The sequence below is a fragment of the Anolis carolinensis genome, chromosome 3 (genome assembly GCF_035594765.1).
Source record: "Anolis carolinensis isolate JA03-04 chromosome 3, rAnoCar3.1.pri, whole genome shotgun sequence".
NCBI classification, from domain to species: Eukaryota; Metazoa; Chordata; class Lepidosauria; order Squamata; family Dactyloidae; genus Anolis; species Anolis carolinensis.
In genome coordinates, this window is record NC_085843.1 from 245445225 (window position 1) to 245457277 (window position 12053).

General features: G+C 41.7%; 1 protein-coding gene across 1 annotated transcript; it reads left to right on the plus strand.

Moving 5' to 3' along the window:
• The first annotated feature begins 2729 nt into the window (after positions 1-2729).
• Positions 2730-8569, plus strand: hes6 (hes family bHLH transcription factor 6). Its single transcript, XM_003218335.4, has 4 exons — positions 2730-2960; positions 3050-3136; positions 3373-3457; positions 7346-8569. The coding sequence occupies exons 1-4, from the start codon at positions 2883-2885 to the stop codon at positions 7789-7791; spliced, it is 696 nt and encodes a 231-aa protein (XP_003218383.2). The 5' UTR covers positions 2730-2882; the 3' UTR covers positions 7792-8569.
• The last annotated feature ends 3484 nt before the right edge of the window (positions 8570-12053 follow it).

The following is a 12053-nucleotide window of genomic DNA, read 5'->3' on the forward strand; positions in this document are numbered from 1 at the left end:
TTTCTGAACAGATTCTATCAGGAAATTCCCATGATTTTTTTTCGTGTCAGGAGTGACTTGAGATACTAGAAGTTGCTTCTGGTGTGAGAGAATTGGTTGTCTGCAAGGACATTGCCCAGGGGATGCCCAGATGTTTTACCATCCTGTGGGAGGTTTCTCTAATGTCCCTGCATGAGAAGCTGGAGCTGACAGATGAAAGCTCACCCCGCTCCCTGTATTCAAATCGCAGACCTTTCGTCAGCAGTCCTGCCGCCACAACGGTTTAACCCATTGCGCCACTGGGAGCTCTTACCCATTATAAGGTGCATTTTAGGCTTACCATAATTCAGAAATTACATGAAGATACACAACAACAGTATAGTAATATACTATGTCATTAGCTGTTAAGATACCCAAGAACCTAAATAAATACTTGCCACTGTTGAATGCCTAAAGGAGACGCACTACACATTCTGAGCAAGGGCACTTTCATATTACACAATTATAGGACTATGCTTTCACAACCGTGGAATCCTGGGTTTTGTAGTTTGAGGAAGCACTTGATCTCTCCAGACGAGAATTCTAAATGTGGGTTGCTGTGAGTTTTCCAGGCTGTATGGCCATGTTCCAGAAGCATTCTCTCTTGACGTTTCACCCATGTCTGTCCAACAGAACTGAGCCACGGTGATTAAAGCGGTGTTAACCTGCATTAATTCTACAATAGATGCACCCTTAATTTATTTTTATTAAAAAAGGGAATGGAATCGTAGAGTTGGAAGAGACCTCGTGGGCCATCCAGTCCCACTCCCTGCCAAGAAGCAGGAAAATTGCTGTCAAAACACCCCCAACAGATGGCCATCCAGCCTCTGCTTAAAAGCCTCCACCACACCCCGGGGGAGAGAGTTCCACTGCTGAACAGCCCTCACAGTGAGGAAGTTCTTCCTAATGTTCAGGTGGAATCTCCTTTCCTGTAGTTTGAAGCCACTGTTCTGTGTTCTAGTCTCCAGGGCAGCAGAACACAATCTTGCTCCCTCCTCCCTATGACTTCCCCTCATATAACATGGCTATCATGTCTCCTCTCAGCCTTCTCTTCTGCAGGCTAAACATACCCAGCTATTTAAGCTGCTTCTCATAGGGCTCAAATGTCACATCATCATAGCACATCATAGGCTTGGGCCTGCCTATCTCCGCGATCTTTCGGTGTTGAATTCGTAAATACAGTAATTACTACATAACGTCACTGTGTATTTTTCTGTTGATTTGTTGTAAAACATGACGTTTTTGGTGCATAATTTGTAAAATCATAATGTAATTTGACATTTAATAGGCTTTCCCTTAATCCCTCCTTTTTATCCAACATTTTTGCTTAACCAATGTTTATGTTGGATAAGCGAGACTCTAAAGGTAAAAGTTTCCCCCTGACATTAAGTCCAGTCGTGTCTGACTCTGGGGGTTGATGCTCATCTCCATTTCTAAGCTGAAGAGCCGACGTTGTCCGTAGATACTTCCAAGGTCATCTGGCCGGCATGACTGCATGGAGCACCATTACCTTCCCGCCAGAGCTGTACCTATTGATCTACTCATATTTGCATGTTTTCAAACTGCAAAGTTGGCAGAAGCTGGGGCTAACAGCTGGCACTCACCCCGCTCCCTGGATTCGAACTTGTAACCTTTTGATACTCTACTGTATTATTATTATTATCAGGGGGAAAACATCTCTCTTATACAAGCTAGGGAACAGAAGGACTGACTTGTGCAGTTTATTGCATAGAAAAGGGAAGCACTGCACACTATGAGTGGAATAATAGAATCCTAGAGTTGGAAGAGATCTCGTGGGCCACCCAGCCCAACCCCTTGGCAAGAAACAGGAAAACCGTATTCAAAGCACTCCCGACAGATGGCCATCCAGCCTCCGAAGAAGGAGCCTCCAACACGGTACAGTAAAGTCTCACTTATCCAATGTTCGCTTATCCAACGTTCTGGATTATGATTATCCAACCTATTTTTGTAGTCAATGTTTTCAATACATCGTGATATTTTGGTGCTAAATTCGTAAATACAGTAATTACCACATAGCATTACTGCATATTGAACTACTTTTTCTGTCAAATTTGTTGTATAACATGATGTTTTGGTGCTTCATTTGTAAAATCATAATCTAACTTGATGTTTAATAGGCTTTTCCTTAATCCCTCCTTATTATCCAACATACAGTAGTCTCACTTATCCAACATAAACGGGCTGGCAGAATGTTGGATAAGCAAATATGTTGGATAATAAGGCGGGATTAAGGAAAAGCTTATTAAACATCAAGTTAGATTATGATTTTACAAATTAAGCACCAAAACATCATGTTAGACAACGAATTTGACAGAAAAAGTAGTTCAATACGCAGTAATGCTATGTAGTAATTACTTTATTTACGAATTTAGCACCAAAATATCACGATGTATTGAAAACATTGACTACAAAAATGCGTTGGATAATCCAGAACGTTGGATAAGTGAATGTTGGATAAGTGAGACTCTACTGTATTCGCTTATCCAACATTCTGCCGGCCCATTTATTTTGGATAAGTGAGACTCTACTGTATTTATTTCCTTCCCTATTCAAGCCGCCTCCTCTTGCTCAAGCACCCTAAGCAGACAAAGCGCCGGGCTCCCATTGGAGGATCCTCCCAACGTTCTGCGCGCCGCGTCCAATCGTTCATTGATATGCAAATCGGAGCTGATAAATAGGGCTGCAGGGGCGGAAAAAAAAAGCGGGGCGGGGAGTCAGCTTGGAGGCGAGCCGCGGATAAAGGAGCCCCACTCTCCCCGCCCATCGCCGTCATCATTACTACGCTCTGTTCTCTTTTCGCATCGCTCCGGATTTGGGGCTTTTTTTCCCTTCTCCTTTGGACCATGACTCCCTCGTTTCGGCCCAGCAAAAGCCGCGAGGAAGAGGAGGAGGAGGATGTCGAGAGGAGAGGAGACAGGAGGGTGAGAAGGCAGAGAGAGAGAGAAGGGGAGGGGGGCTCAAAAAGGGCCTTTCCTGTCCTTACTCCCCTATGTCTGTCTCTTATTTGCAGGCGAGGAAGCCGCTGGTGGAGAAGAAGCGCCGGGCGCGGATCAACGAGAGCCTCCAAGAACTCCGGTTGATCTTGGCGGATACGGAGGTAATGCCTTGAGCGGGGAAGGTTTAGGGTAGGCATGGTCCAAATTGGTCCCTCTTCCAAAGGAAGAGGCCTGGGGCTGTTAGGACTGGTGGGAGTTGAAGTCCAAAACACCTGGAGGGACCAACTTGGCCCATACCTGCTTTAAAGGGTGGCAGAGCAAAGGGTCTTTGATGGGCCTGGGGAGGAAGATCAATCACCCTTCTGTCCGCCCTCTCTTTTTCTCTTCCCACTCTTAGTTCCAGTCCAAGATGGAAAATGCCGAAGTGCTGGAGTTGACGGTGAAACGGGTTCAAGGCATCCTGCAGCAGAGCAGGTCTCCAGGTGAGGATCCACACCTCTCTTGCCCACTTTAGGACAGCCTTCTACCTCTTAGGGCTCTTAAGATTGTGGCGTAGTATTTGCACGACCCCGGAAATTTAGTAATAGTTTCTTAGGCAAGGAATACTCCACAATGGTTCTGTTGGTTCCTTCCTGGCTCGACAGCGGTATGTGTGAAAAAAGATCTCGGAGTCCACGTGGACAACAATTTAAACATGAGCCAACAATGTCATGTGGCGGCTAAAAAAGCCAATGGGATTTTGGGAGTCTTTCTGCTAACCTATTCGTTCCAAAACATGCGAACGTGAGTAGATCAATAGGTACTGCTCCGGCGGGAAGGTAATGGCACTCCATGAAGTCATGCCAGTCACATGACTTTGGAGGTGTCTACGGACAACATCGGCGTAGAAATATAGATGAGCCCCAACCCCCAGAGTCGGACACAACTAGACTTAATGTCAAGGGGAAAACTTTACCTAAATAGGAGTCTAGTGTCTAGATCAGGTACAGGCAAACTTCGGCCCTGCAGGTGTTTTGGACTGCAACTCCCACAATTTCTAACAGCCAGTAGGAGTTGGAAGTCCAAAACACCTGGAGGGCCGAAGTTTGCTCATGCCTGGTCTAGATCCAGTGAAGTCATGCTAGCCCTCTCTTCTGCCTTGGTCAGACCACACCTGGAATCACACTGTGTCCAATTCTGGGCACCGCAATTTAAGAGAGACGTTGACAAGCTGGAATGTTCCAGAGGAGGGCAACTAAAATGATCAAGGATTTATAGAACAAGCCCAATGAGGAGCGGCTTAAAGAGCTGGGCATGTTTAGCCTGCAGAAGAGAAGGCTAAAAGGAGACATGATGAGGGCCATGTATAAATATGTGAGGGGAAGTCAGGGAGGAGGGAACAAGCTTGTTTTCTGCTGCCCTGGAGACTAGGACGTGGAACAATGGCTTCAAACTACAGGAAAGGAGATTCCACCTGAACATTAGGAAGAACTTCCTAACTGTGAGAGCTGTTCAGTTGTAGAACTCCCTACCCCAGAGTGTGGTGGAGGCTTTTAAGCAGAGGCTGGATGGCCATCTGTTGGGGTTGCTTTGGTTGTGATTTTTCTGCTTCTTGTCAGAGGGTTGGACTGAATGGCCCACAAGATCTCTTCCAACTCTATGATTCCTCCTACAGAAGTTGTTGGTCTTTGGCAATCTCCCATTCAAGTACTAACAAAATTCTACTATCCTTTATCTTCCAAGGCTCTATGTAACAGGATTTTTGTTCTTGGGAAATAAATGTCACCTCCTAATTTGTCCTATCATAAAAAACATGGGAAACATTTATTAGACTGCAAAAACTTTGTTTTTAAGGGACACCCGGCAGCACATTTTGCTATAGTTTTTCAATTAATATCTCATAGAGCCTCAGCCAATTCAACATAGTTTGTGGCAACCACAAAAACAAAGTTTCTGGAGTGTAGCAACTACGTTCAAAGTAAGCACTGCACAATTAAACAGGAAATCACACTTTCAAACTAGGAACAGGACATTTTTTCACATTTTGTTAAATAGTGGGATCAGACAGGATCTGGTGCCACTATGGTATTTAGACTTCCTTAAGAAGGGTAGTTTATAGGTATTCACAGAGGCCAAGCATCCCATATCCAGAAATCCAAAATACTCCATGGATGGCTGGGACCTTTACTTTCTGCTTGATCTATGTTTTATTTTAACATGTTTTATCAGGGTTTCTGTATTTTATGATATTTGTATTTTATTTGTATTTTATTAGTCTTTATTTTATTTTTTGTTGTTTTGTTTATAAAGTTACAGTTAGGTTGTTTATATGGTTTTAGTGTGCCTTGTCCTGATGCAAACTGTTTGTGTGGTTTTCTTTTGGCATTGAATGGTTGCCATATTGTTAGAAACCGCCCTGATTCCTTTCGGGAAGACAGGGCGGTCTACAAATAAAGTTTTTATTATCATTATTATTATGTACACAGAGTTTGTTTCATGCAAGAAAGTATTAACGATATTGTATAAAGTTATCTTTGTGTTTGAGGTGTATATAAAACATATGCATTTCGTGTTTAGATTTGGGTCCTTTCTCTATGATATCTCATTACTTATGTCTCTGCAAATATAGGTGGTTCAGTATGGGTGGGGGATAAGGTATATGCAACCTATACCTCCTTATTAGTTGTAGGGTAGGTGGTATGTTGGTCAATGAAAAACCAATTGTCAATCAAAAGGAAAATACTGTCAACATACTGTAACCACTTTTGGGGTTTATTTTGTCATGAAATGTTCATAAGTAGAAAGGGCCAGAAAGCACAGGGTGGGAGATACCAAGGAATTCCAAGTATTATGGAGTTATGTTGAGAGGAAAGTCATGGCAAACCATTATTGGGTATTCCTTGTCAAAGAAAACGCTATGATATTCATGGGGTTGTCCTAGGTCAGCAAGTGAACTGAAGACACAAGCACAGGCTTAGCATCCTATTGGTTAGTCTCAAGCAGAAAGGACTTATTCTGTAATTTGTTAAATTGTTTGTTGAAATGTAGGTTAATTACGTGGTTTTGTGAAGATTAACAACAAGGTTTAGCCCACAGTATGGGTGCATGTTAAGAAGACATGTATTGTGACTTAGGATCACAGAAATAGTTTTTACCAGTCAATTTGCCTTTCCCTTGAAATATTATTGTTCCCCTTTACCCCCAACTAAAGACAGTACTGTTATCGTCTTTTAGACTATATTATCTTCCCAACAAACCTTTATGCTTAATGCAAATGTATTTTAAATAATAACTCTTTTGGGTATTCTTTTTAAAAACAATTTCTGAGTAGAAGTTGGCCTCTCTCTCCTTTTTTCTTCTGATTTGTCTCTTGTGTTTAAACATATCTGTGTCACTCCATTCTTACAGGGTCTTCTTATTTGAGGTGATGGTTTTGGGAATAAAGGTATTTTTGTTTTCATGACAAGAGATACCACACCTGCACTTTTGTGTTGCATTCTAACATCCCTCTATTTGAACCTGAGTTAGGTTCACCATAGGCTCAGGTCCAGGATTGTATTGCTCTCATCTTAATCACCAGGCTTAGCATCCTGTTGGTTAGTCTCAAGCAGAATATTCTGTCATTTGTTAAATTGTGTGTTGAAATGTAGGTTAGTCACATGATTCTGTGAGGATTAACAGTAGGGTTTAGCCCACAGTATGGGTACATATTAAGAAGACACTACTTGAAGTATCCAGGGCCATTTTACACCCTACATGACTGCATTTGAACTGCAATGACTGAATCCTAAAGTTTGTACTTTGTGGAGACACTAAAGCTCTCTAGTTGAGAACTTTTAAGTCCCTTTCCCTAAACCTCAAATCCCAGGATTTCACAGTAATTATAATGAAATCATAGCTTGATCTTGTGAAAGGACAAAGCAGGCATCTCTATATTTGTTGGCACACCTTTTTTCCAGAAATGCCTCTGGTCTTGCAGAACAAAGGCAGAATATTTCCCCAGGAAATAATGGGGCTAAATGCCAAGCTGAGTCCTAACTAGGATAGAGATATGGAATCAATGGTGTTTTTTTTTTACTACAGTGTAGACTTACCATTCAAGAAGTGATTCAGTGTGTTTATTCCAGTTTGAACTACCAATTTCATGAGGGATACCATTGTTTTCAGCTGATTGCTCCTCAGAGGTCTCTGGACCTTATTGTAGGTCCAGATATGAAATGTTGAATGTTTGATGTGAAAGGAAGGAGTGGGTGGGGTGATATAGTGCAAGCATGGGAATAGTCTTGGCAGTTGAGAGTGTAGAGCCATGTACAGGATGAATTGAGAAGGTAGAAGAGGATGCTTTATGACCCTTGGCTCTGTTTGTTTCCTCATTTGCCCCCTGCTCTCAGATGACGACAAGCTGCAGCGAGAGGCCAGCGAGCGCTTTGCGGCTGGGTATATCCAGTGCATGCACGAAGTTCATACCTTTGTCTCCAGCTGCCCTGGGATTGATTCGACCATTGCCGCCGAGCTCCTGAATCACCTGTTGGAGTCCATGCCTCTGAACGAAGGCAGCTTCCAGGACTTGCTTGCGGACGTCTTGTCGGACCCCTCCCTCGGCCAGTGGCCCAGCAGCGAGGGGACCCCCCAAACAGCTGGGGCTTCTCCTGGAGCTTTGAACCTGCTCAGCCCTGCTTCACCCCTCCGTTCACCTTCCTCAAGTGAGGAAATGTGCTCTGATCTTGAAGATGCAGAGACTGAGCAAAGCCACATTTCTTTGGATGGACTGGACAGGTCTAGGACGCCCAACCTGCCTTCCTCCAACCTTTCCAAATCTGTGTGGAGACCCTGGTAATAAACTGCACAGCAACCAACGAAGACCTACCTAATAGGGAGAATACTTGAGCACTGTGTTCTTCTAGCCACTGGAATAGAGACGGTGAGGATTTCAGATGGTGCATTTGTGTTGTGTATTTCAGGGCAGAATAGATGGCACTCTCCCACTGTCAAACCCTGACAGGCTAAATAGGTGAATGAATTACCATTTCATTTGTGAGTGTGAGGGGTGAGTTTTGTAAGTTCTTTTTTAAATTTTTATTTTAGGGATATGGGGTAAAAAGGGATGGAAATGTGTGCAAGTAGAGCTCTTTTGTTGATGCACCACAGTGTTTTTGCAACTTACCTATTTGTTTCTTCTTTTTGTTTTGGCCCTTATAAGTGGCCCCAGATGTCGCTACCTTTGTTTGGTTAGGGGCGAAAAGCCCTTATGCGTTCAAGAACTGGGTGGTTTAATCCAGTGAGAGGGGTGAAGTTAAGCATTTGTGCTCAACTTCAAATGTTTTAGTGATAGTATTAAAAAGTAAAGGGAAATCCCTGAAAGGGATTGACAAGGCTAGCCTCTTGATGAGTTTAGTGGTCTAGAATCTCTCCTTCAATGAAGGAAAAGGAAACTAGAAGCCAGACTGGAAGTAGGTGAGCATTTAAAATATTGGTGGCAGGGTGCCTTTTAGAAACGTGTCTTGTGCACATTTTCTCGCACATTTGAATTTATTGTGGTCTGTATATTAGCTTGTCAAATGTTTATTTTAATCTTTTTAAGAAAAAACAATAAAAGCAACTAAATTCACCCATGATTGCATGTATTTTGGGTTGTGATACTTTGGCTCTAGAAATCCAGTTTCTTTTGATGGTTAACAAACATGTATCCTTGAGTGCAAACACTGGTAATTAAGCACTTAATTCTTGTACTGAACTTGTCAGTTCAAGTGCAGAGAGTTGGAACATTTAATTTGTTCAGGATTCCTGGCCAATCTTGATTTTGGCTCATTAAATTCCTCTGTAATTAAATTTGAGAAGTTGACACTTTATTTGCCCTTGCTAAGGCATAAACCCCCAAGTGCATGTTTCCTTGGAAGTACGTCTTGCTATTGAGCAGTGTTTACTCTCAAGCCAAATTGTATTGAATGCACCTTAAATTAATACACACTTAATGTGGGGTTGAACCATTTGTACCCTTTTGTAGTTGAACACAACATTGTGATAGCACTCAACTTGTTGTAGAAGGCTTTCAAGGCTGGAATAACTGGGTTGTTACGAGTTATCCGGGCAGTATGGCTGTGTTCCAGAAGCATTGTCTCCTGACGCTTCGCCCACATCTATGGCAGGCATCCTCACAACCACTGAGGATGCCTGCCATAGATGTGGGCAAAACGTCAGGAGAGAATACTTCTGGAACATGGCCACACAGCCTGAAAAACTCACAACCCAGCATTCAATTGGTTATTAAATGGATTACAAAGGCTGGAAGATATATGATCTGTTCAGGTTTTTTGGCCTTCATCCACACCAAATAGGTTGTCTTCTATTTTTGAAGATGTGAAGCTTTTGTGTACTGTATATTTCCACAGAGTTGTCATTATCTTATAGACCAAATCTGTAAACTTAATACAGTAGAGTCTCACTTATCCAACACTCACTTATCCAATGTTCTGGATTATCCAACGCATTTTTGTAGTCAATGTTTTCAATGCATTGTGATATTTTGGTGCTAAATTCGTAAATACAGTAATTACTACATTGCATTACTGCCTATTGAACTACTTTTTCTGCCAAAATTGTTGTATAACATGATGTTTTGGTGCTTAATTTGTAAAATCATAACCTAATTTGATGTTTAATAGACTTCTTAATGTCTCCTTATTATCCAACATATTCGCATATCCAACGTTCTGCTGGCCCGTTTATGTTGGATAAGTGAGACTCTACTGTACATGAAAGTTGCCCCATTGTGGCAAAAGGGAGGGGCAAAAGTTAAGAGTTAGCTATGTAATCTTCCTTTTTGTTGACCCTGTGGAATAATAAAAGTGAAAGCAATCTTTTTTTAGTAGATGTTTGTGCTTTGTAACTGCCTTTTAAAAGCCATCTCATGTGGATGGTCTTAATTCATAGCCTTGTCATCAGGGCTGTTTCTCTTTGCCTGTTAAATTCTCACCTACCTTTGAACTAGAAAGAATGGCTTACAGTCTTCCTCCCTCCCATTTTCCTCTGTAAAGACCTTTCTGTTTTGAGAGTAGATGGGAGGGAGTGTTCTGATGTGTAAACTAAGCAATACTGTGGACAGTTCAAGTGGAAATAACACCCTATACATAATGGCTTTGAGAGAATATATGGAATAAGGGAAATAGCCTGTAATCATAGTCAAATGAGTACATCCCACTGAAGTCAGATATCTTTTTCTTTCAGGACACTAAACATGAGTAGTGTATTTAAAACAATTTTGAATAAGAAAGAAGAACAAAGGGTTTTAGCACTCAAGGTATCTTTCATATTGCCATGCCAGACTTAAACAGAAATGGGAGAATCCCATCCTTAACTTTGTATGCACAGTCAATACAACTATTCTCCTAAATTACTGAGACCATTTGAAGTCAAATATCAATGTGCATTGTATTTAACCATATGCCTTCTTTTGCAGTGTGTATGTTTGTGAGGAGATGATTGTAACTATATTTTAGCAGATATTTTCTGGTTTAATTCTTCCATTAGAACTTGTATTTTAAATGAATAAACAGGAAACTTCAGAACTGTGGAATAAAGAGAATAGAAGCAAATTTAATATGGCACATTATTTTAATACTGTAGTTTCCATTTGTACAGTGAAGCTGTTCACCATTAAGGGGCAGCCTTTACAGCAGTTTAGGTTGTCCTCATATTTCAATCACTCTTAAGTTCCTGTTTATATTCAATTTAATTAAATACACACACACACACACACACACACATATGTATGAAACCAGGGTAATCTGATCCATGTAATCTGCTTTCATTCTTTTTCAGCTATACTATAAGTGTATGTGTGACTTCTGATTCTCTGATTTCTAAATCTATGAAGTGTAAATTAAGACCTTCACTTTGACAATTGAGTTAGTCTTAGGAAACAAAACACAAACATTTGCCTATTACCATAGGCTAATCTTTCTGGGAGGTTATCAAAGTGTTGTGGGTCTTGGTGACAGTAAGCCTGTAAACCCGGAGAAGGCAACATATAATGCTTCCAATGTTTTTAGATTGCAGCTCACATCAGCCCTAGGCAGCAAATCCCAGTGGTGAAATGAGATTTGTAGTCCAGGGAGGTTAAACATTCCCCAATCTTGTTGTAGTAAAGATGAAGAAATTGTTATTTTTTTGTGTGTGTGTGTCAGGAGCAACCTGAGTGTTGCTTCTGGAGTGAGAAAATTGGCCGTCTGCAAGGATGTTGCCCAGGGGATGCCCGGATGTTTTGATGTTTTTACCATCCTTGTGGGAGGCTTCTCTCATGTCACCACATGGAGCTGGAGCTGATAGAGGAAGCTCATCCGCACTCTCCCCGGGTGGGATTCGAACCTGGCAGCCTTCAGGTCAGCAACCCAACCTTCAAGTCACAAGGCTTTAATCCACTTGGCCACGGAGGCTCCTATTGTTAATGTTGAGAAGTGCCCATAGATCAGTGGTATAGCACATGGTTGTCATGCACAAAGTCCCAGACTGAAACCATTCTAAAAAGGTGAGACTGCTTTCTGAATGCCACTGAAAGAGAAGCCCAGAGACATAGTTGGTATGAGAAACTTCAACCTTGAGGTACGAATCTATGAGTAGGTGTGTATAATATCTCTAGAGCAAAGTAATCCACAAAGTCTAAGCGGTGTGTGCATGAAAAGTAGTAAGTGGTGTGTTCATGAAAACTGTAACTTAGAAACAGGCTCATAAACTGTTTGTTGAAAAGTTACTTTCTTCAGTTATGAGGTTTTAAATAGCTGATGATAAGAGTTGTTTGACCGCAGAATACACCTTCTCAGAAGTGGTGGAGTCTCCTTCTCAAGGTTTTTAAACAAGCTGGATGGCCATCCATTGGGAGTGCTTTGATTGAGTGCATGACAGAATGGGATTGGACTGGGTGGCCCTTGTGGTGTCTTCCTACTCTATGACTGTAAGTGGGTATGGTGGGTAATATCCAGAAAATATGATTCTTCCATAGTTACATGGTACATTTAAAATGTTTTGTAAATGCTGGGGTAAGTTTCACCTATTCAACTTGTGTCCATAGTAGTACAGCTGTTGGAGAAAAAGGAGGCCTCTTAG